The sequence below is a fragment of the Chaetura pelagica genome, unplaced genomic scaffold, assembly GCF_000747805.2.
Source record: "Chaetura pelagica isolate M959 unplaced genomic scaffold, ChaPel_1.0 scaffold429, whole genome shotgun sequence".
NCBI classification, from domain to species: Eukaryota; Metazoa; Chordata; class Aves; order Apodiformes; family Apodidae; genus Chaetura; species Chaetura pelagica.
In genome coordinates this window covers 677,814-700,353 of record NW_009954542.1, presented here as the reverse complement: position 1 = coordinate 700,353, position 22,540 = coordinate 677,814, and the positions used below count along the sequence as shown (strand labels likewise).

The 22,540-nt window shown below is 39.6% G+C and overlaps 1 protein-coding gene across 1 annotated transcript in view; it reads left to right on the top strand.

Moving 5' to 3' along the window:
• VWF (von Willebrand factor) overlaps positions 1–22,540 on the top strand; it is a 136,173-nt gene that overhangs the window by 95,717 nt on the left and 17,916 nt on the right. The window contains exons 35-43 of the mRNA XM_010004925.1: positions 3,566–3,786; positions 4,422–4,614; positions 5,252–5,593; positions 10,550–10,755; positions 14,453–14,555; positions 14,665–14,739; positions 15,277–15,381; positions 15,847–16,052; positions 17,428–17,577. Coding sequence (XP_010003227.1) covers positions 3,566–3,786; positions 4,422–4,614; positions 5,252–5,593; positions 10,550–10,755; positions 14,453–14,555; positions 14,665–14,739; positions 15,277–15,381; positions 15,847–16,052; positions 17,428–17,577 — 1,601 coding nt within the window. The remainder of the gene's footprint in view (positions 1–3,565; positions 3,787–4,421; positions 4,615–5,251; positions 5,594–10,549; positions 10,756–14,452; positions 14,556–14,664; positions 14,740–15,276; positions 15,382–15,846; positions 16,053–17,427; positions 17,578–22,540) is intronic.

Below are 22,540 nucleotides of genomic sequence, written 5' to 3'. Positions count from 1 at the left end.
GTTGTACACAATAAGGTGACTGAGGTGGGAGTAATTAATGCTGTATGCAGGTTAAACAAACAGCTAGGAGCGTGAGAGTCTCACCAATGTCTGGAAGGTGTGATGCTGTTTACAAGTCTAGAGCCACTGCAAGCTTATTTCTTACAGTAGCAGAGCCACAGTGTTTTATCACAGAAATTCAGTCTTGGTTTCCAAAGATGTGTGAACTGGGAAGGAGAATGTATGGAAGAAAACAGAATTTTATCATAGCAAGCTGTAAGCAAGTGATATATTGTTGGTCCCACCTCTAGGCTTGAGGGTTTGGCCTGACCTCAATCAAGCCCATGTATTAAAGAAACTACAATAAAAACTACAATACAAGAAACTACAATAAAAAATGTCCCCTTTACAGGGTGCAGGTATGCAACCCTGAGGCTAGTGATCTATTTATTAAAAAGAGAGGTTCTTTAGGAAAACCCAAGATATGTGAAGGGAAGACTTGAGGGAGGAAGGTAAGAAGGGGATGATGATGCTTTCAAGTGAAAAAAGGAACCAGAGCCTGCAGATTGCTTCAGTGCTTGGACAGATGCCCTGACAACACTGCAACTGTGGTAGTCCAGGTTAAAGGAGTCAGGGAAGCCAGGCTGAGTGCAGTGTGGCACAGAGCCCAGTGATCCAGTGTTCTGCAGCTGTTACAGGGATGGACACTTCATGGGGAGACAAGAGGTAGGCTCAGCCACCGGGTCTTTCTGAATGCCTCAGTCTGGCTTTGGGGACTGAGCTTCACCTCCTCTCTGTGCCAAACACACTGTAGTCATATGCTTGATTTCCATAAAAATTAGTCAAGATGTTTGTTTCAAATTAAATATTCAAAAGTTCAGCTCCAGTGACTCTTGAAATATTTTATTTCTACAGCCCAATCATGCATATTATTATAGCTGAAAGCTGCATAAATCTCAACACCAAGAACCTGGAGGTGTTGTTTTCAACAGTGTTTAAATGCTGTTCAGAGCTTGAAAATCTTTGGCTTTATGAATCTCTTTGGTTTTGATGAAGCTTAGAGGGCAGTATTCCCCCAAGATAATTCTGAAAATTGTGCTTACATCTGAAGTCATATGATAAAATTTAAAATAAATCAGAACCCTATCTATACCTTCTCTTTATAATGTATAATAGTATAAAGTGTCTTCTTTGGAACTGGCTTTTATAAAGCAGAGTTTCTTCTTAAAAGTGCTTGAAATATCTAGGATGTTTAGCTGCATTTTGATCCCTGAATTTGTAGACATCCAGAATTTTAACAACCCAAGTTTTAGCATTTTCTAAAAGCACATTTAGTTATCCAAACACTTGAAAGCTAACATATCTGGTTTGATGTAAAGATTTTTGTAGAAAGATTTTTGTTGAATCATCATGAATATTTAAAAATGTTTAAAAGATGCTGTTAGTAACATCTACCCGTAAAAAGTTCACCTGTCATAATTTTCTTGATCTTAAATACATTGATAGCAACAGAAAACCCTTTCTTGTGGCATTTGGAAAAACAAGTCTTCATAAAGATTTTCTGAAAAGATGAAACAAAACTTACCATTAGTACCATTGACTTATTATAATGAAAAGACTTGAGATTTCTGCTGTTTAACATGCTATGACATTTGTTTAGCTCTTTAGGAATTTAGTGAGTCATCATATGCAAAACGTAAACTGTTTTTCCCCCGAAGTGATGCAGCTTGTGATAAAAAATGCTACATTTTCATCTATTATAAAAGGAGGGAAAAAAACCCCAACCCCTCCCAATTGATCCAAGTCCCATGGGTAGAGTCTTTGTTTAAATAGGAAAACCTATGTGGTGCTGTGTCCATACAAAGGGGCAAAGGCTGGTTCTGATGCCCTGTGTGCTAAGTCAGTGCAGAAATGCCCAGCAATCAGAGCTGCCAATTAGAGATGGGCATAGCAAGTAGGTGCTTACTAGGTCAATGTGCTGCAATATTTCTTTGTCTGTATGAATGGAGGCAATCTGTGCTGCAGGAGCATGGCAATGCATGCTTAATTTACTCATGATTCAGCAAAGTGGCATTCAGCTGTTTAGAGAAATAGAGCCCTTTCACATGACTGCTTGACAGTGGGGATGATCTGACAAATGCTTTTGCAAAGAGGAAGCACTTGGAAGTGTTTTTATGTCATAGAACTGAGTTCATGGAACAGATCAGGAGTTACACCATGGAGGTGTTTGCTAGCTGAACTAGTAATAAATTTTATAGCCATATGATATGCAACACAATGGCTCTTATGTGCTTGTGGGCTACTGAATGGATTTAAATAGATTACATTAACACATATGTGGTAGAGAATACTTGTGAGAAATTTAAAGGTGTTCCCATTATCCTTAGGGTTTTTTTAGATGTCCATGAATAAAGAAAGGTTGAGGAACATTGTTTTAATGCTAACTTGTTTCCTTGTTGTTTATACATGGACTTTATAAGAAGGTACAGTAGAATATCTGAAGATTCACCACAGCTCCAAAGGGATGTACCTCTTGACAATTCAGTGTCTGGCAATACACAAGATAGGCTTTATCTATTGGGGGGGGGTTTTAAAGAAAGATTTGCTTACTTTATAAGAAGGTACAGTAGAATATCTGAAGATTCACCACAGCTCCAAAGGGATGTACCTCTTGACAATTCAGTGTCTGGCAATACACAAGATAGGCTTTATCTATTGGGGGGGGTTTTAAGCAAGAGTTGCTGTTTGTTTGTTTGTCTTGGGAAATTTAGTTTGAAGGCAAATGAACAGGAGACAGACCAGTCTCAAATCTCAGTTAGAAACCAATGAGAATTTTCTTCCTGTGTGTTCAGCTGACATTGCTTTTATTGTCCTTATTAAACAAAAGATTTTGTGTCAGAAGCATCCTTTTGCTTGGGTTTTATTTTGGTACTTGAGAGATTATAATCCTTGTTTTATGGTTTGTGAAGACCCTGTCTATACCCTGACAACCAGGATACTGAGCTGTCAGTTGACATTTGGTTCATCCTGTGTGCAGGATAAATTTCTCTGCCCTTTTCTTGTTCTCATTTTAAAAAAATGAAGAAGTCCCCTGGTACTGACCTGTGATATGTTTGGTAAGAATTATTAAATAGTGTTCTTTTGTGTCAAATGTAATACTGTACAGGATAAAATGCAATACCATAATAGAGATGCAATGCAAAAATTAAAAAATAAGTATGTTACAGTTTGTCTACAAATAGAGAAGGGATACAGTTTCCCTGGTTTTATTTTTTTTAAATATAAAATCTATTAATAAATGATATTCCATGTGAGTAAACTTCATGCTAAGGGGTTCCATGTGAGTTTTTCCAAATCTTTTGTAATACTAATTGCTCTAGACAAAGATACTTTAAAAACCCAACAAAAGACACAATGAAGTGTTTCCCAAAGTTTCTTGTCAATGTTTTGCTGTGTTTGCAATGCATTGCCTTCCTAGATGTCTCAATTAATCGTTCCACATGCCCATAACCATTGTGAAGAAATAGCCTAATTTGAGCAAAGGTGAATGCCTGCATGATTTTCTTTTTTTCCCCTTGGTTTGTAGGTGTCTGTATAGGAAGTTCATCTCGACATATTGTCACTTTTGATGGTCTGAATTTTAAGCTGACCAGCAATTGCTCCTACACCTTGTTTCGAGATGTGCAACATGATGTTGAAGTTCTCCTCCATGAGGGACCATGCAGAGCAACACCAAAGATGAACTGTATGGACTCCATTGAAGTGAAGCATCGTGGTGTATCTGTTCAGCTCTTCAGTGACATGGCAGTAAGTCAACACAATCAAGTGATCTATGCATTGTCTGCTCATGCAATAGAATTCCAGGTTATGGGGACAAATTTATTTCCTCTTTCCAGTTCCTGTCCTTCTTGCAGACAGACCTTAGCATTAGAAGAAAGGCCAGCTTAGTATGTAATACATCTGCTTTTTAGGCAGAGGAGTATTCAGGTTTGATATGACATGTTTTCAGTCCCTGGGTTCCTCAGACATACAGGAGTTGGCCAGCCTGCAAAGGTGATGTCTTCTGGCTAGTGTGGAGCAAAATAGGATGGACTAAAACACCTGCACCCAGTTCTGCACAGTGATGTACAGCCTTGACTTTCACTGAGCTTTATTGATAATTGGAGCCTATAGGTGGCATTTTAACCTCATGGCATTAGGTTGCTAGTGTCTGTATTTATGATGCTGGAGGAATGCACTTATATGGGAAGATGATGAAAAAAGTTGCTGATGTAATGCATAGAATGAATTTTTAGACAGTAGAAAGTTTCAGCTTGCAAAATTGATTATGTCAGTTGGATCTTCAAGTATTGGTGAAGTCAAAATGTGTTTCAACTGTAAGATTGGGTAAGTTTTAACTGCTTGCTAGAACTGATGTGATGATCTTGCCTTCCCTAAAACAGGTGGCTGTTAACAGTGAAAGGGTTCATATTCCCTATTCTAGCAGTTTGTTTGAAGTCACTGTCTATGGAGCAATAATGCACGAAATCAAATTCTCCCAGCTTGGACATAATCTCACATTTACTCCAAGAAACAATGAATTTATTCTTAAACTTAATTCAAAGAGCTTTTCTTCAGGAACACACGGCCTTTGTGGTAAGTTGGAAAGCTAGGAATCTTAACAGCTTCCTACTTGGGCTTGAACTGCTATTTATGTTACTGGAATTTGTGATGTCCTGAACCTGTAAACTCTCTGGCTGAGCTGATCCACTGTTGTTGACACACTTCAATCTATGTAGGTTTCCCTACTATGGCCCTCAATGTAACTCCCAGTAATATCTTGGAAAGAACAAGGCTAGACATCTCCCAAGCTTTACATATTGTACAAAATTATCTTTTCAAGGACATTTTAATTTTTTTTGGATGAGGCTTTAACTTTAGATTCTTACATATGCTTTTATGCAAGAGGTATGTTCTATGCTGGCACTGAAAGTCAAAGTTTTGTGAGGGGTATGACTACCCAGGAGAATTAATTCTAGGGTATCCTCACTGTATAGTCTGTATAATCTATACAAAAGATATGTCGCATAACATATACCTCCTGTAATAAAGGAATGGGAAACAAGACCCAAGGCTTTTATGCCTTCATTGATAATAGCTATAGGAAATATTGTTCATTGCTCTTCCTCTTGGTGCTCACCAAGCAGCCCTAACGAGCTCCATCTGCCTGTTTTCTCTAGGTTTGTTTTACTGCTGATAGTATTCATGCTCTTCCTTTTACTGACTCTTCTAGGGGTGTGTGACCAGAACCATGTCAATGACTTCACGTTACGTGATGGCACCGTCACTCCTGACAGCAGCGTGTTTATCCAAGACTGGATTGTGGAAGAGCCAGGGAAGATCTGTGAAATCCAGAGAGAAGACAGATGCCCTGAACATGCCACGAGCCACTGCCAGCTTCTGCTCTCAGATCGGTTTGCAGAGTGCCACAGGGTCATCCCCCCCAGCATTTTCTACGAGGCCTGCACAGAAAACAGCTGCTACGAGGACGAAGCCTGTGAGATGATAACTTCATACGCCCACATCTGCAGGGAAAATGGGGTCTGCACAGACTGGAGAACACCTGAGTTTTGTCGTAAGGGCTTTACAATATGTTCAAACTGATACAGAAACTGCCTAACTTGGTGGTGAAAATAACCACCTTGTCAGTTCGATGCTGGTTTTGGAATGGGGCAGATATTTCAAGTCGAGTTTTGCATGGAAGTTGTATTGCAGATCTGCTCACTGGTTTGTCATCTACTAATTAGCACATGATGGAAAGAGTGTTTCTTAGTAAACTGGTAACAGAGAAAATGCAAGGTAGTTATGCAAGGCTGGAGGAATAACCTATGAGATAAAAATACTGTGAAAGCTACACACAGATAAATACAGCTATGTGACAGTACCTGACTCTGCAGCCACCTAACCAGGTTTTGAACTGAGAGTCTGCTCTGAGCAGACAAGGAAACTAGTAGTTTAAGTTAGTGGAACTGCTACCCAGCCTGTCACTCTTGTAGCTAACTAGCAATGACACAAAATAAGACTTTTCTTTGTAACAGTTTCTGCAAGTTCCCTACATTTCAAGCGAAGCATGACCCTTCCAGGCTGTGATGAAAGAGGCAGTGGGATTTTAAGTTTCAACTGCAGTTGAAAATGGGGAAATGGCCTCCTCTTTCTGTGGTGTGTTTTTTTTTTTGCCAGTAGGTGCCCACTATGCTATCAAACCAGCTGTAATTTACTTTGCAAATCTGGTTCTCCTTCTGGTTCTATTTTGTTTATGTTTTGAGAGTGAAGAGTTTGTGCTGTGAGAAAGTACAGCAGAATTTGAGCCCTATAAATTGCCCGGAGCCCAAAGGAAGCAGGACAAGCATGCTAGTTCAAAGTTCAGGTGGTTGTTCTTTTTTATAACTACTCCCCTAAATTGTTATAAGACCTTCTGCCCTATCATACTGTTTGGGGATATTTTAAATCCAACATATAGTTAAAAACAAAGAAGTAGACTCTTGAGGTGACTTATTCTACACTTTCTGCTGTTTGTCTGCAGTGAGGGTTACAGACATTCAGATATTCACTCACAGTGTTTCTGGTTTAGTCAAGTATTTGAGATCTCTGTGTGCATGTAGGCATTTTCCTTCCCAGCTAGCCCCTCATGAAGTGTCTTGACATCCCAGTTTGTTTTCACATCTCCTGCCCCTCCAGATTAGTCAATTTTTGTTGCCTTGTTTTGCTTCCCTCTTGCTGCCCAGGTACTTTTCATTTCAGACTTGGAAAACCAGCATCCTAAAGGCATGATACAGCAAGAACTCAGTACATATTTTGTTTTAGTTCATGTTTTAAATTCAGACTGAAGCAGAGATGGAATAGGGCAGTCAATAATGTGAATTTGAATTTGGCCTGAGCCTCCGGTTAGTGTCTTAAATATCTTTCCAAGGAAGGTACTAGAAGAACATGTTGCTGTTGCAGACTGAATCTTTTAAGAAACAACACAGTCTGTTTAGAATACAGTCCCAGAAACCAGAGGGAAAATACTGCCAGCCATTTGCCAAATTTAGTGCTTCAGTCAGACTTTGTAAATTCTAATATCCAAGGCTGCATGTTGGTGGAGCACCTTAATAACTCTGCAGTTTTCAAATTCCCATCTTGTTACACAGCATGTACAAAGATAACCAAAGTTACTCATTTTAACACTTGTTCCAGAAAAAGGTCATGAGTGTCTTAGGAATATCTTACAACTACAAGCATGTGTAAATGTGCAATGGGCAAAAAATAAAGTTGCCGATTATGAGGAGATTCTACAAGTGACATTTATGACTAAATATTGCAGCTTAATCACTCTACCACTACGTGTTTAATAACCATTGCATGGTTCTGGAATACTTTGCTTCCTTCTCCCCACTTCAGTTAATCCCTGTAATTTTTTTAGGGTTTGATTTTGGTTTTTTCATGCCATACCTGGACATTTCAAGCAGTATGAGTCCTTCCTGGCTGCTCTGCCTGGATGGGTAAATATACTCACTGGAATACCCAGTAAAGACAGAACCTGATCTCCATTCTGCATCCTGTGCTCATTCAGTTCCACTGCTTGAGCTTTCCTTACTCCTTTTTAGGAGAGTGGATGTGTTTAGTGCTGTCTGATAGACTTTCAGTTTTGTGTCAATGAATGGAAGGAAGTTTAACTCCAAGGTGGGAAAGCATAGTGGGAAAGTATGTTTTCTTTTTTTTTCCTAGCCCCCACACTTGATAGACCTGTGCTGCAGCAGCCTGTAACTGCCACTGATAGCCATGTAAAGCTGAGGCATAGTATATGCACCCCTTGAGCAGACTCACCCTCACAGAAAATGCCTGGGTTTCCACTGCAATGACTATACAGGCTTTATCAGAGGGATTTCTAACAAATCACTGCATTGCTAATAGGGACAAGTGCTAGGATTCAGCTTTGCATGGAGAGAGAGCTTTATTCACCTGGAAATAGGATTGTTTATATAATGATTCATGAACGGACTGAGATATATTAATTCTTCATTTACAAAAGACATGGGAGCTGATGTGGAGGTGACCAAGTCAGCTGTGAACTGTGTAGCTCAAGTAAGAGTAGCAGTTAGCAAATTTTGCTCAGAAAGCAGAAATACTCAGAAGATAAATGACAGCAGCAACAGGGTGTTCATCTTCACATGCTAATGAGTGCATCTCAGAAGCTCTTTAAGCTCATTTGTGTGCAATGTGGCCATGCCCTCGAGGTACTGGCCAATACTGGCTTGCAGATGAATTGCATTTAGATAGGTGGTTGATGCTTGCTTGGTGTATGAAACAAACTGCTGAATACAGGTGTGGTTCCTTGAGGAGGATGCTGGTGGCACTCAGCAGCTACAGGGATTCTGGGAAAAATATTTTTTCTTGGAAGTAATTTGTTTAATGGGCCATTCTGATCGTTGGAGGCTTTTGTGTTTTGTCTTTCCTTGGGCCATTTTGCAGGCCCAGGGTAGAAAACAAATGCATAACAGCCCATGCCTGCCTAACTGAGGGGCAGTGACATCTGGCAGAGAAGCAAGGATGAGGCTCAGGAGGAGAGAGAAGCAAAGGGATACAAGAAGTCTTTAAACCACCTCAGCTAAAGAAGGATTTGTGTAGTGGAGCTACACTGAGATTATGTGGTGCAGTTTGTTTGCTGTCTAAGCAGGGCATGCTGGTAAGGACCATAACAGCTGGAGGATTAAAACCATGACTTGAAAATCAAGTGGCTTTAGGGGTGGCTTTAGGACTGCCATCAGCTGATCTGGGATGGTTTTTCTCTTCCATCTCTAGTTGTGTATTCCCACTCCTTTTGCTGTGCTGGCAGTAGTCCTCACATGCTGCTTGGTGAGCTCTGAAAACTAGCAGCAAAAGGGGAAAAAGTACCAGCAGGAAAGAGCAGCTGAGGTGAGGAGATTAAAGGGAGACTGCCCTTCTTGATGGCAGCACCGATCTAGGTTGGTTTAATGTGGCCTTGAAACCACTCCCAAGAACAATGGAAAACCTCTTCTAAATAACTGCTTTGGATAAAGTAGATCTGTTGAGGGAGGTTTAAGAAACTGCCTGAGCAGTGCAGGGAGGTTGACTGGCAGCTGATGAGCCCTGGTGCATTATTCACTCCAGCTTCATGGGCACTGGGGTTTTTGCTCTCCTTTTGGCTGCACAGACCAGTACAGTGAGACAGAAGGCAAGTAGGAAACTTCAGGAGTTAGCTAGCTGTGAAATTTGTGCTAAACTATACTGCTGGTAAGAAAGGCATGGCACTGTTGCCTGAAAGGATGAGGGCCTTTCTCCAAGGCTTGAGTTTTTCTAGAAAGCACAGTATAGTCTAGGTAGCTGCTAGTACAAATTTATAAACAGGCCATTTCTTCAGTTTTACTTGAATAGATCTTTTTTGTGGTTTCAGAATCTAAGCAAAGCGTTTCACAGTGAGCTTGGACTTCCCATCAAGTTCCTGAGCTTATCCACACATACAACCATAGACTCCAACACACCAGAAATAATTTGATTTAGCATGGCTTGATACAGAAAAGAGTTAACATTAAAGAGATTGCTTTTCTGTTTCCTAAGAAGGGTGTGTGTAGACAGTTCAGCTGATGAATGCTTGTTTGCCTGGGCACTTAGGTCTTCAATCAGTAATTTTTTTTCAGTGTTTTTTTTTTTTGTTTTTTTGGTGTTTTTTTTTTTGTGTTGTGTTTTGTTTTTTTTGTCAGGGAATGGGAAGAAAAGTTTTATAAACCTCCCAGCAGCCACAAACTGGGAAATAAGAAACACTTATCCTAATTGAAGCTGTAAAGAAAAATAAAGTAGACTTAAGGGAGTACACAGTATAGAGGCTGTGTCCATAGGTTCCTTGAATAGCTGTAGCCATATTTTTGTGTTTGCTTTTAGAGACAATACCATCAGGGTAGTGAACTTCCCAGTAAAAATTTTATGTGTTGGCTTAAGGGGGTAATGCAACTTTCCTTGATTCAGTTAATTCTGTTGAAAGGCAATTCAGTTAATAAGGTTCAGTTTTGAAGTACCAGAATATTCTGTTCAGAAACTTTCTTTAGCTGCTCAGGAACACTGCTACCTATAAAATTGTCAAAAAAACCCCAACCAACCAACTTTATTCAATGCTTTACTCTTACCTTGGGTATCTCCTAGCCATATGCTGTTACTAGTGCTTCTCTAACACAACCAAAGATTGTTCCAAATGCATACATTTCTTGCTCAGTGTCAAAAAAGAGGCAAGATCTAAGCCATTGCATCATTATTAGGGCTAGTCATACTTAGCTGATAAATGTGACCTGAAAATATGGCTTGATAATTTCTTCATGCACTGTAACTTAAGAAAAGGCCTTTAATCACTTTCCACTGTGGATTCTGTTAGTTTTAAAAACATATTTTCAAACATGCTAGTGGCTGCAGAGGACAGAATATGTTCATCAGATGATGGTTTTCAAAAACCTGAACGGAATGCTAAAGAAAGTATGAGGGAAAACATGTATCTGTATTTCAGATCTCTGTATCTAAAGAGATTTTTTTCTGTCTTCCTCAGCAATGAAATGTCCCACATATTTGACATATGATCACTGCCACAAAGCCTGCATAAAGCACTGTGAGAATAGTACCAAACTCAGTGTCTGCAAGGATTATCCCACAGAAGGCTGCTTCTGTCCAGATGGGCAGGTGATGCTTAATGACAGTTGTGTTGATGAAGATGTCTGCACTCAGTGCATCAGTGAAGATGGCACACGTCATCAGGTAACTGCATAACTATCAGCTGACCTTTGTAAGCATTTGGGGGTTGTACTTTTGCAAGAAAATCTGGCTTGCAACTCTGTTTTTCTCCTTTGGATGCTTTATTTTTTAGCTGAGTTCCTCGTAACTGGACAGCTGTCAGCCCCATGTAGCTGCCCTAGTGTGAAATTGGCTGGGATGGATATAAAATTCACAGCTGGGACTACACAGACCCGGAAATGCATGACAAATTTGTGTAGAGGGAGGTCTGGAGGGAAGAGAGGAGGGATGGCATAAGTCAGCATTTACCAGGAAAAACACCTCCATTCATTTCTTTTACCAGTAATGACAATTTAGTAATAAATCTGTCACCCTTGCTCAAAATGCATCATATTGTCTTTGCAAAGCTTACTGAAGCATTTTCAGTGGTCAGTGTAGAGCAGTGAGACCAAGATGACCTTATGTCAAGTTCTATAAACTTCCCTTTGTTTTTTTTATGAAATTCATAGTTTTGGTTTTACGGAAAATCCACTTTTCTCAGGTAAGTCAGACCTCTATGTGTCAGAATGAGATTTGCAAGAGCTGTGGGTGCTGGGTGCCAAGCTGCAGTGAAAGCGGCGGTTGGTTTCCCTTTCGGCATCACACAGGAATCTCCTCCCCATGTCCACTTGTTCCAAGTAGCAGGGGTTGTTCCTCTTCACCCTCAGCTACTCAGCTTTGGGAGATTTTACCTAAGTCATCCATTCATGTTAAATCTACTGCTTTTCTGTAGGAATTTAAGAAGTAGCTTTTGTTTCAGTGTTTTAGGGGGTTTTAGATTCTTAGCAAGATTTTTGGATGGTCTTATAATACTCACAAAACCTCCTGCCAAAAATAATTGCTTTTGTAACACAGATCTTCTGTAAATAATAGAAGTCTTTGTGTGTGGATAATATATTCCTTAAGTAAAAAGGTAGATGTCAAAAAGTAAATGAATGTATGTAATCCTGAATCACTTAATTTTACACACGCAAATTTAGACTTACATTTAGTTCAGCAAGAAATGTATTATAAGCATTTAAACTGAAAGAAAGCAAAAACTTTGTGGCTGAAGTGTCTCTTTGACCAGGATACCAGGGAGAGACACACTTAGTGAATCAAGTGTTCCAGGCAGCACTTTGCCATTGCCAGTGCAAGTGCTGTGCTGGTTGCAGGTCTGCACCAGGAGCCCTGTGAGTGTTGGTGCAGCCTGCCCTAGCACAGGACAGGCCCATGCAGGTCTGGGAACCCCACTTTGCTGGAGCTTTTGCTTTGGTGCTGGTTTCTGGCACTATCAAAGCACAGTGCAGGCAAAAATTGTTCACTAAATATCATTTTGAGGGTTTCCTGCTGCTGGGCAAGGGGCTGGTACAGGAGCCCAGCAGCATTAAGCCACCTCCTCAGGCATATGTACCCTATGCGTTTTTGCAGTGAGAGGGAACACACAGGGGAAGTGTGTTCTCTTGTTCCACAACTGCATTATCACAATTCTTTTTTTTTCAAAACACAAGGTTAGAGCTTTCTGAAGGATTGAGCACATGTAGCTTCTATTAACTTTCATTTGAAGGTTACAGTGTCTCCATACATATGGCCATGATTTTTTCTTAGTGTTCTGGTTTAGATCTTTATTTTTAAAACAGTATTATTGGATTTGTGTAGTGCAATAAAAGGAATAGGAAAAAAATAATATTATTTCTCTTGAAGGAAAAAATAGCTTGCAATGTATATAGACCCCTGAACATGGGTCAGTTGTACACAATGCTCAGTGACCCGGAGAACTCTTTGTATTATGATTTTATATGGAACCATTATTGCAAATGCAGATTAAAGTCTAGGATCTGTGTGCCATAAATCCCTGAATTCACAGGCAATGCAATGAATTTCCCATTTAAATAATTGCTTCAAGCCTTCATGGAGAAAAGCTCAGCTTGCATTTTGGGAATAATGTCTGCAGTCATACCTCCTTGTTTCTGCAGAAGTTCTGAAATGTGTGAGTTGTTGCATGCTGCCTAATGGGGTTTTAACTCTGAAAACCTCTCATCTGTACCCCCACAGCAAGGCTTAGATGCAGCTGCTGTGTGGATGGGGAGGTGGAGGGCAGGGGAGGATCAGCTCACACAGCCGTTTGACGTCTCCACCATTGCAGGATTAGCTGTGTGAGCAATACAAGAGGCAGTGCAACTGGTGGTGGGTTATGGTTTCCTTAACCCCCTTCTTTCCCTCTGGAGTTTATTCCTCTGTGCATTTCTACCCCAGATTGTGCTTGTGTTTACGGGATTCTCAGTACCAATGCCCACATAGACCTCTACTAACATTGTGTTCTCTCTTGTCACTTCTGGTATTAGAAAGGGACTCTTACTTACGCTGAAGAAAACCTATACAAAATGTAAGGCTGCAGAACATGTTAGAGCAAATGTGATTCTCTTTCTCTGTGTCTTGAGATGTCCACATGCTTTTCTCATCACCACCTGCAAATGTAGGCACTTGTAATTAGCTGCATTTTCAGGACTTTTTAAGCCTGAGGCCACTGAATGCTCTGGCAGGGGGCTCCAAGTTGTTTTTCTGAGCCCTGAGATAATGTTCTTTATTAGCAACACATTGATGCAAGTATTATTTGAGTCAGAAATATATCCTATGAACTAACTGACCCTATGCAGCTTGGTTCCTAAGCTTTGTTAGACCTCTGGTTGGCTTGTTCTAGCATGCCTTGTGTATTATCCTTGGCATTCTGTTAAGTTTTGAAAGTAAACTGTCTTTTCAGACTCCTGTGATGGCTTAAAATACATAGATATGTCTAGGCACAGGTGGCAGTGTGCTTAGACATTTCCTTGTCTTCTTATTATTACTAAAGGTCTCAGCAGACATTTTTACATTTTATACTTTAAATAACTCCTGAGTTTTCTGGATGACAACTCTTCCCTTTGTGACATGACCATCTACTCTACAAGTTCTCATCCAGAATTTGGATTGGCTTTACAAACTAACATTATTGTCTCATAGTGCACCTTTTCACTCTTGCCTCCCTATTCACGTAGATGCTAAATGTGGATATTTCTTTATAGGCAGCTATACGAGCAATGGGTGAATAATTATATGCTTTACTGGCAGTTCCTGAATATGCTTATTAACTTCAAGTAATCATCACAGTGATGGTTTCAAAGTTGGGGTTCCTACAGTGCTTCTCCAGTCTTCAGTCCACTGGGAATCAAGTGATGATACCCCATATATTCTTAATAAAAAATATGCACTGTTTATTTCTCTTTGTTTGAGTACTACTAATTTGGGAAACGAGCCACTTCTATGTATTCCCCAACATATTGTTCTTTCCCTTATGGCCACTGAAAATCCCATCATAGTATGCAGTTGCACAAGTCCACTGTCACTCACAATAGCCTGCGATTGCATTTATAACATCCTTGCATTTTCCATGCTTAAATCAATAGTAATTCCCCATCCCATTCATACATTCTTTGCATCTTATGCCAAACTGGTACACTACCATCATTTCATAATTATGTGTCTCCTTAGGTTCTTACTGTTAACAGAGAAACCTGCCAATTCCGTTTCTCCCAATTAATGATAGTCACCCTCACCCACTCCCATCACTAACACACCCGTGACCAGTATGTTTTATTTCTTTCTAACAATCTTTTTTCTTTTTCTTTTTTTTTTTCCTTTCTCTTTCTTCTTTTTCCTCATGCAGCACTTGGAAACATGGATTCCTGCCAATGAACCTTGCAAAATCTGCGTGTGTCTTGACAACAAGAAAATAAACTGCACGGTCCGACCTTGCCCTTCTGCCAAACGTAAATTGGTTTAGCTCTAAGTATTATTGGACTTGAATTGATGTTTTTGTTACCTATTATTTTAGTTCTTACCCAAATTTGTTTTATGGATGTTTTCTTCTTGCTCCAGCTGTCCATTGTGGTCCCTGTGAAGTCCCTCGTCTGCGCAGGGAACCCGGCCAGTGCTGCCCTGAGTTTGAATGTGGTAGGTTCTCATAAACTGCTGTAATCTTCTTGGTCCACATTTTTACTAGATGCTTCAAAGGTATACAGTCCCTTTTTTTTGTTTAATGCAATGCTGAATTTTTGAAAAAAACCCTGAATGGCTGTACAGTCATCTGTGTGGAAAAATAAACAACTGAGGATGTGAGTCTGCATTCACTTCCAAACTGACTTTGCCCCTCTTTCTGGAAGAGGCAAGGAAGGGAATGGACTAATTTGATTTTGTCTAAATGACATTAGAATGGTCTTTTTTTAAGTATCTATTTTCACTTGGTCTATATTTGCACACTAAATATAACATTAGAACCTTAATCCTTGTAACCCGGGCTTGAACTGTTCCCTAAGCTATTTTGAAAACAAACTCTGACCTGCTGATCTCATAACTCACTTCATATTTCAGGACAGGAATTGAGTGTAGGGGAAAAAAGTTTAATGGGGACATGCACGTGTGTGTGTGTCTTTTCTTGAGGACTAACTAGTCAGATGTGGTCTGATACACTCTGTCAATTTCTCTTCCTAGTCTGTGATCTGGTTTCCTGTGATTTGCCTCCTGCCCCTGTCTGTGAGTTTGGCCTGCAGCTTGCTCTGACCAACCCTGGGGAATGCAGACCAAATTACACATGTGGTAAGGTTTATTTTCTTTTTCAGCAGAGAGTGACACTGGAACACATTTGGGCAACACTGACAACTTCCTTTAGACATTACTTTTTCCCTCTGAAAGGTTTAACTTTGGAGCCAACAGGCCTGTAATGACTTCATAGACATGGAAGAAAGGGCTTTCTGAGTATACTTTTGAGTTGAAGAAAAGACAAACACTTTACTCATGGATGTGTGTGCTCTGACCCTTATGCTTATAAGTCTTTTTGATTGTGTATGAGACAAGAATTTTTTGGCAGGGTTGGAACTTTCCCTGAACCTGCAGCATGATCTTTGACTTGGGCCTTTATATCTGCATTAGTTCTTAACCTTTAAGTAGATCTATAGCAGCTTGCAGTAGCAACGAGTGCCTTGCTGCCAGAGAACTGCCCTGTTCAATCACAGCATTCTGAGATGTCGGGTACCTGACATGGTACTTCCCTTTTTCTGCCAGCGTGTAACAGAGAAGCATGCAGCTTGGTTCAAAGACCTTCCTGCCCACCACACCGTGAGCTGACTGTTGAGAAGACTGAGTGCTGTGATAAATACGAGTGTACCTGCAGCTGTACCAACTCAACAGTGAGCTGCCCTCTGGGGTATCTCTCCAGATCTCTCACCAATGACTGCGGCTGCATATCTACCACCTGCGTTCCAGGCAGGGTAAGGGGATTGAAGTGTCATTTCAACAGATCAGTGTCTTTTATACATTAAGTGACAGCACCACCCCAAGTGGGTAACTAGGTATTAACAACCTCCCAGTGAGATTGGTGAATAATGATGCCAGGGCATTTTTATTTATGTGTGTCTGAAAGAAATACGATGTTGCATGACACTGCTGCTTGTTTTTTTATTGCAGCCATTTATTCTGACATAACCACCCAATTTGTTGGTGATTTTGATATAATCAGATTTTTTAATCTATAAATATATTTAGTTTTTTACTTACTACTAATTAGTCATTAATAATTATGTATTATTAATTGTTATATATGCTATATATACACAAAAACATTTGGAACTTCAAGGTCATTCAAGAATTAAAAATTTCAGAGGTAATGTTAAAAGTTTCAATTTGTTTCTGGATAACAGAGATACATGCTTTTGTTTCCATAAAGTTACTATATATTCTTTCAATCCTAAACTAACTTTATTGAAATATTTGGGACCCTTTAGACTTAAGTGCCTTGTGCACATTGATTGCTTTTGCCTCTGCCTAAGGAGGCCTTGTATCTTCTATGGATGATATTGTCACTTTTAAATTTTTTGCCAAATTAATACCTGGCACTGTTAAAGCTTAACCGGGATATATATTTTCCAACATTTGCCAATATTTTATTAGGTTGGTATATTATGTTAACCTTTAAGGTAATGTTGCTTAGAGGAGAGGTGGCAGAGCAGTGTGAACTATTCATTGAAGCAACCTTACCTAACAGCTTAACATAGGGTTACCCTGTCTTGCAGCTCAGGAGACCTAGCCTTTATTTTCTGTTGCTAAGTAGTTCATGACTTTTCCTAAATCATCTTATGTCTCTGTGACTTACTTGCTGTATCTATAAAAATACATTATCATAATCTCTTTAAGATGCTGTAAAATTTACTAGTGGAAAGTGCAATAGAAGAGATGGCACTACTTTTGTGGTAGCTGTGATGATCAAATAATACAAGAGGATGAACGTAGCTCAAAGCTTTCAGATCAGCTAATTTAGCTTGAAGAAGCTTTGCATGCATGTCTCCTTCTACAGGATTCACTGTTTATTGATTATCTCTAAATATTGGGTCACATTGCACTTACAGGGAAACTGAGTCAGACCTTGGACAATTCCACCAAATGCAGAGAGAATTCTTCAATTTACTCTTTATAAAACCAGCAGCTTTTGTTGCAAGTATGTTCCTTTCACCAACAGAATCGCCAAAATATTAAGACCTATAGCATTTCTACTAGATTCAAAATATTGTATAAAAGTTGTGGTATGTTTCACATCCTAAAGAGTAATGTTCTGGAGCTCTTGCATGTGTTAATTGTTGCATTCAACAGGTGTGTGTGCACAACAACATTGTGTACCCCATTGGGACGACCTGGGAAGATGGTTGCAGGGAATGCTCTTGCACTGGTACAAGAGATGATGTTACAGGACTTCAGATGATGGAATGTCACAGCAAAGCATGTAACACCTTCTGCTCTCGTGTAAGTAATGTTTCAACCAGAGCACCCCTGATGGGGATCTGAAATTATTCATTTTAAACGTGTGTTTAGAGAAACCAGAGAAACATAGAAAGTAAGTGTTGTAGCAACGAATTATCTTGGGAACAGAATCTAAGAGGGCCTAAGAATTACTAACTTTATTTTAGGATTATTGTTTTAGGATCATATTTTGTTGCCAAGAAAATGAGTGGCAAGTTTATTTTATATTTCAGTAAAATGTGAACTGTGTCCTGAAGTGTATATCATTTACCTCACTTGCACAATACGTACTCATGATGTCTGAAGCTCAATTTCTAATGACTGTTCTAGCTCAAGTTCAGTTTCTGAAGAGAACATTTCAGATCTATCTATTGCTCAGCTCTCTCTGCCCATTATAGCAGTAATAACACCACGTGCTGTGGCCTTTCTGATACTCGGACATCTGCTACATGCTATAAAAGTCTGTGGTCTACTTTTGGAAGGCCACAAAGCAAATATGAACTGCTTTGTTGTATTGACATAGCTTGTCAAGCAGGAGGAGATAAATACTTAGTACAATAAGCTGGTACAAGAACAGAATTCAAAGGAATTGGTTAAAAGTCAGCAGCACTTTCCAGTGTAATAGGTTGAAGACTTTGACCATAACATGATTTGTGCAAACAAAACTTCAAAATTGGTTTTATACTTCCTTTAAACTACCCAATTTATGTCTTTACCATTTGTTACCTTAACATAATGTAGAGAATAAGGAAGAAAAAAATAACTGTGAAATTAAATGTGATGCTCTGGAGTTGCATTTTGCTCTGGTAGCTGTGGCTTTGTACCCATAATCCCTGAGCATTCCCATGTCCTTTCTTCATGAGGTTAGCATGGATGAGCCAGTCAGTGAGGGCAGTGGGAAATACACAGCTTGAGTCTACATAAAAAGCAGTTGGCAGAAGAGGTTGCCCAGCCCAGCCAAGTGCTGAAAACCCACACCCCTTACCAGCTGCCACACAGCCAGAAAGCTTGTGCTACAAACATCAGAGGGTAGCACAAATACATGTTGCCTCTTTATAGAGCTTTCAGTATATACTTGGATTAATTGAGATTGCTCTTGATGGTATTAGCCAATTCAATTCAGGAAAGGGCACATCTGATGTGAAGCAGCTCCTCCTTAGTCTGTGGTCTGATGTGTTCACAACCTGCAAGCTCAGCAGCCTGTGCAGGGTCCACATGGAGGAACTACATGTAGCTGTCTGGGATTCAGAATATTCTTTGTAGGTCTTTTGCTAACTCAGGGTTTTCCCCATGGGTTTGTTCTTCCCTGAACTGTGAAGCCAATCCCAGAAGAAGCTAATTTGTCTTTTTTTTTTTTTCTCAGTGCAGATGCAAAGATGAGCTAGTTAATGCTCTTCAAATATCCAGGTTGCTTTAAAAATATTTATATTAGGCTATATATTGCATTAGCCCACAGAAAATTCAAACAGTTGACCAAGCAGCAGTTGTTTCCAAATGCATGCTGTAAGCTGGTTTTCAGTGGTCCAATAGATGATAAAAATGGGGATCTTGGCCTGTTCCTCAATAGACTGCCCTGGTGTCATTACAGGTAACCAGCTGGAATTTGTCAGTGGGAAATGCAAAGGAGGGTATACTGGAAACCCCTTTAACTAAGAGCGACAGGTGCTGCTTCTGTGTTTGATTCACTGTGCTGACTAGGATGCTACTGAGATGTTCTGAGTTTTCTAGTTCTGCATGTGAGACAAGATTCACTTGCTTTTTTCTGCTCCAGGAGCAGGTTTTTCTCTTCTTGCTGGAAGCACAGTGGATCTCCAAACAAGTATGTCATGCACATCCCCTTCCTCTGCCAGGTCTCCAAATCTTTGAAGCCTGTTTCCCACTGTTCTTAATAAATCTTCTAACAAGTTTTAAGTAATAAATACTATGAAGTATTTTAAAACAGTTAATCATGCATTGAAAGTTGACTATGAAGTTTCTAGTGAAGCAAACTATCTGAAATGCAAAAATCTGAAATGCAATTATCTTTTCTGAACTATGTTAAGCTAATTGCTTATTAAGGTTGGTCTTCAAAGAATTTCAAGTGCCTTAATACCACTATATTTCAATATCATTTAACTTAGGGCCTCTGTAGCAAGGCTGAACAGCATGTATGTATGTGCACTTGAAAAGGTGTGAACAAAAGAGAAACTTTTTTAAAAATAGTATTTTCCTCTGCTGTGTCTTAAACAGTGCATAATTCCCTAGGAGCAAAGCAAAAACCCAAACCATTAGAAAAGCAAAACAAAAACAACAACGAAAACTAGTGCTCTTTCTGCAAGTGTAGAGTTCAGAGAGAAAGCTTGAGGATGCCAAATGCAGTGAAACCCATGAGGGTAGATATGAGAGTTTTCAGCTGTTGCTAGAGAATCCCTTCATTTTCCATTTGTTTAAGAGAATTTTTATAGTCTGGCAATTATTATGAAATATTAAATCTAAAGTTTCTGGCTGTGATCTGGCTCACAGCTCTACCTTTTCCAATATTTTGTTCTTCTGATGAAGTATCATTATTGCAGAGCTACAGTTTCTTGAGAAAGCAGCCTGAAGCATTGCAGTACCAAAAAGCTTTTTTAAAACACACAAAAATTATACCAGTTCTTTTTGGGAATCTGCCATTTTTCTGCTCCGTTGCTATTTATCAAAGCTGTAAAACCAAAGCCGTAGCTGTTGGAGAACATGGATAGCTCAGATTTTCCTTTTCCCTTTGCTTCTTCGTGATTCAATGAATACACATATCAAGGACTGCAGAAGTTCTGTGATCCAGTGTGAACTGGCCTTAAGGCTTATTTTTTGTTCAGATTGTTAGATAGCACTGAAAGTCATGGTGACATTTAAAGACATACTTTAATAATTAATAATCATGTTCAAACTCTCTCCTGCTCATGGTGATTATTTCCATGGACAAGTCTTAAAGTTCCGCAGTATCATTGTTGACTGTGTTATCAGACTTCTGTGAAAATGGCTTTCATTTTTTATTCTACCTGTATGAAAAGAGGAAAAAAAGTCTAACACATGTACAAGGTCCTTCACCCTAATAAATGAATGGTGCTTTTGTTCTCCTGAGCTTGACAAAGTCAAACTCAAGTTATATCTACTTTTAGGTTGTAAAGAAAAGCTATGGGAAAAGAATAGATGTTTCATTGAAATGTCCAATCCCACAGTTCTCTGAGGAGGTGAACAGCAAATACAGACCTCACTTGTAAACAAGATGTGGTTTTGCTTCATTGTATGTCATAGTCCCCCACTTTCCCTGTCCTCTTGTTCCCTTACCAAAGTCTGAGAAGCCAAGCAGGTAATTGCTGCAAGTATTGTAAGGTGCCACAAGGAGGAGTGGTGTCTCCCTCCTGGAGCTTCAGAAATCCTTCCTCTTGAGAGTACGTCAGACTCCATCCCTTCAGAGAATCATGGTGATAAAATGGATAACAGCTTTCAAAACACCTTAAAAAACATTGGTATGCTAATGTGAAGGGAGCAGTGGCTTTGCTTAATTTTTGAAAATGTTCTTGGACTTTGATACTTCACCAGTGATAGAAGAGTGGTTTAAAATACTGGCTAATTTCAAGTGTTGGATTATTATAAAAAGAATGAAGCATAACTTTCTGGGATAAGTGTTTAAGAAAAAGCCATTTGGGTAAGTGTGTGAAAATTAAGTTAGATTTTCAAGCCTCATGATTGATTAAATTTAAATAAATAATAGTTGCACCCTATGTGCAAAAACATAGTGAGTGATGGTTGTAACAGATGCTGACTACAAAAGATATGGCTTTAATTTTCAATCTTTCAAATGGGTGTTTTCCTTTCAAATGTCATGTAAATCATGGTAGTAAAAGGCTTACTAGTATATATTGAGAAGGCCAAAGAAACTAACATAAAAGGAAGACTGTTGATTGAATATTAGATGTGCAGGATCTCATTTAAAAACTGTGAAATACTTGTTTAGAGAAAATTTCAAACCTTCTGCTTGCATTTTAAAGCATAATTTATTACGGAAATTAGGAAATGATACCTTAATGTTCTAGAGACTTGCAAACAGAGAATTAATTCCTCACCTGAGGTGTATGAGTGCAGCTCCAGGGAAATCTCTCAAATTGTGATGATTCATTGCCACTGAAGCATTTTTCAGCATTTCAAGATGATATTTATTCATCCTACTGGATTTTTTTCAATCTACTGTTGAAGTTTTCATTCCCTTTGAGTCATCCAACCCTCTCTAGGAATTGCTGTCTCACTATGTAACGTCAAATAATGGAGCCCCTTCAAAATACTCTGTTGAGGAATTAGTCTCTGTTTGTTCTTTCCTGATTTGTTGGCCAAAAGGCAGCTGACAGTTTTCTGGCCAAAACCTTCACAGACGTTAAAATATGAACTATGTATCCTGTGCAACACTAGAATGAAAGAGAGACTGCAGAAATATTCCATAGCCTGCATGGATCCCTCCAGTAACCCCGAGTAGGTAATGAAACCAAAATGTGTGTCCTGAATGCTACAGTATGAATCTGCATTCCTCTCTTTTTTGTTATATGGAAAGCTCTGGATCAAAAGTACAAAAAATTCCACTCTCCGATGTAGAATATCAGTGCTGGTTTGGTTTGGTTTGGCAGTATTTTTTTGTAGTGGGGGAAGGGCCCCAGGAGTGTCTCTGTAAGAAGCTGAGAAGCTGCCCCTGCTCCAAACCCAGCCCAAGGAGCCATTAGAGGGACAAGAGATGCACCTCTGTGATTAACATATGGAAGAACTGAGATAAGAGCTGAGGAAAGTGAGCAATTAAAGAAGAGCTGAGCTGGAGAGGCAGAGCGGTGCTGGTTGGTGAGGAAGAAGGGGCAGAAGGTGCCCAAGCAGAAGTTTCCCTGCAGCCCATGGCGAGATGGCAGCTGTGCCCCTGCACTCATGGAGGAACGTGGTGGGACATTCCCTGAAGGTGCCAGGAGGG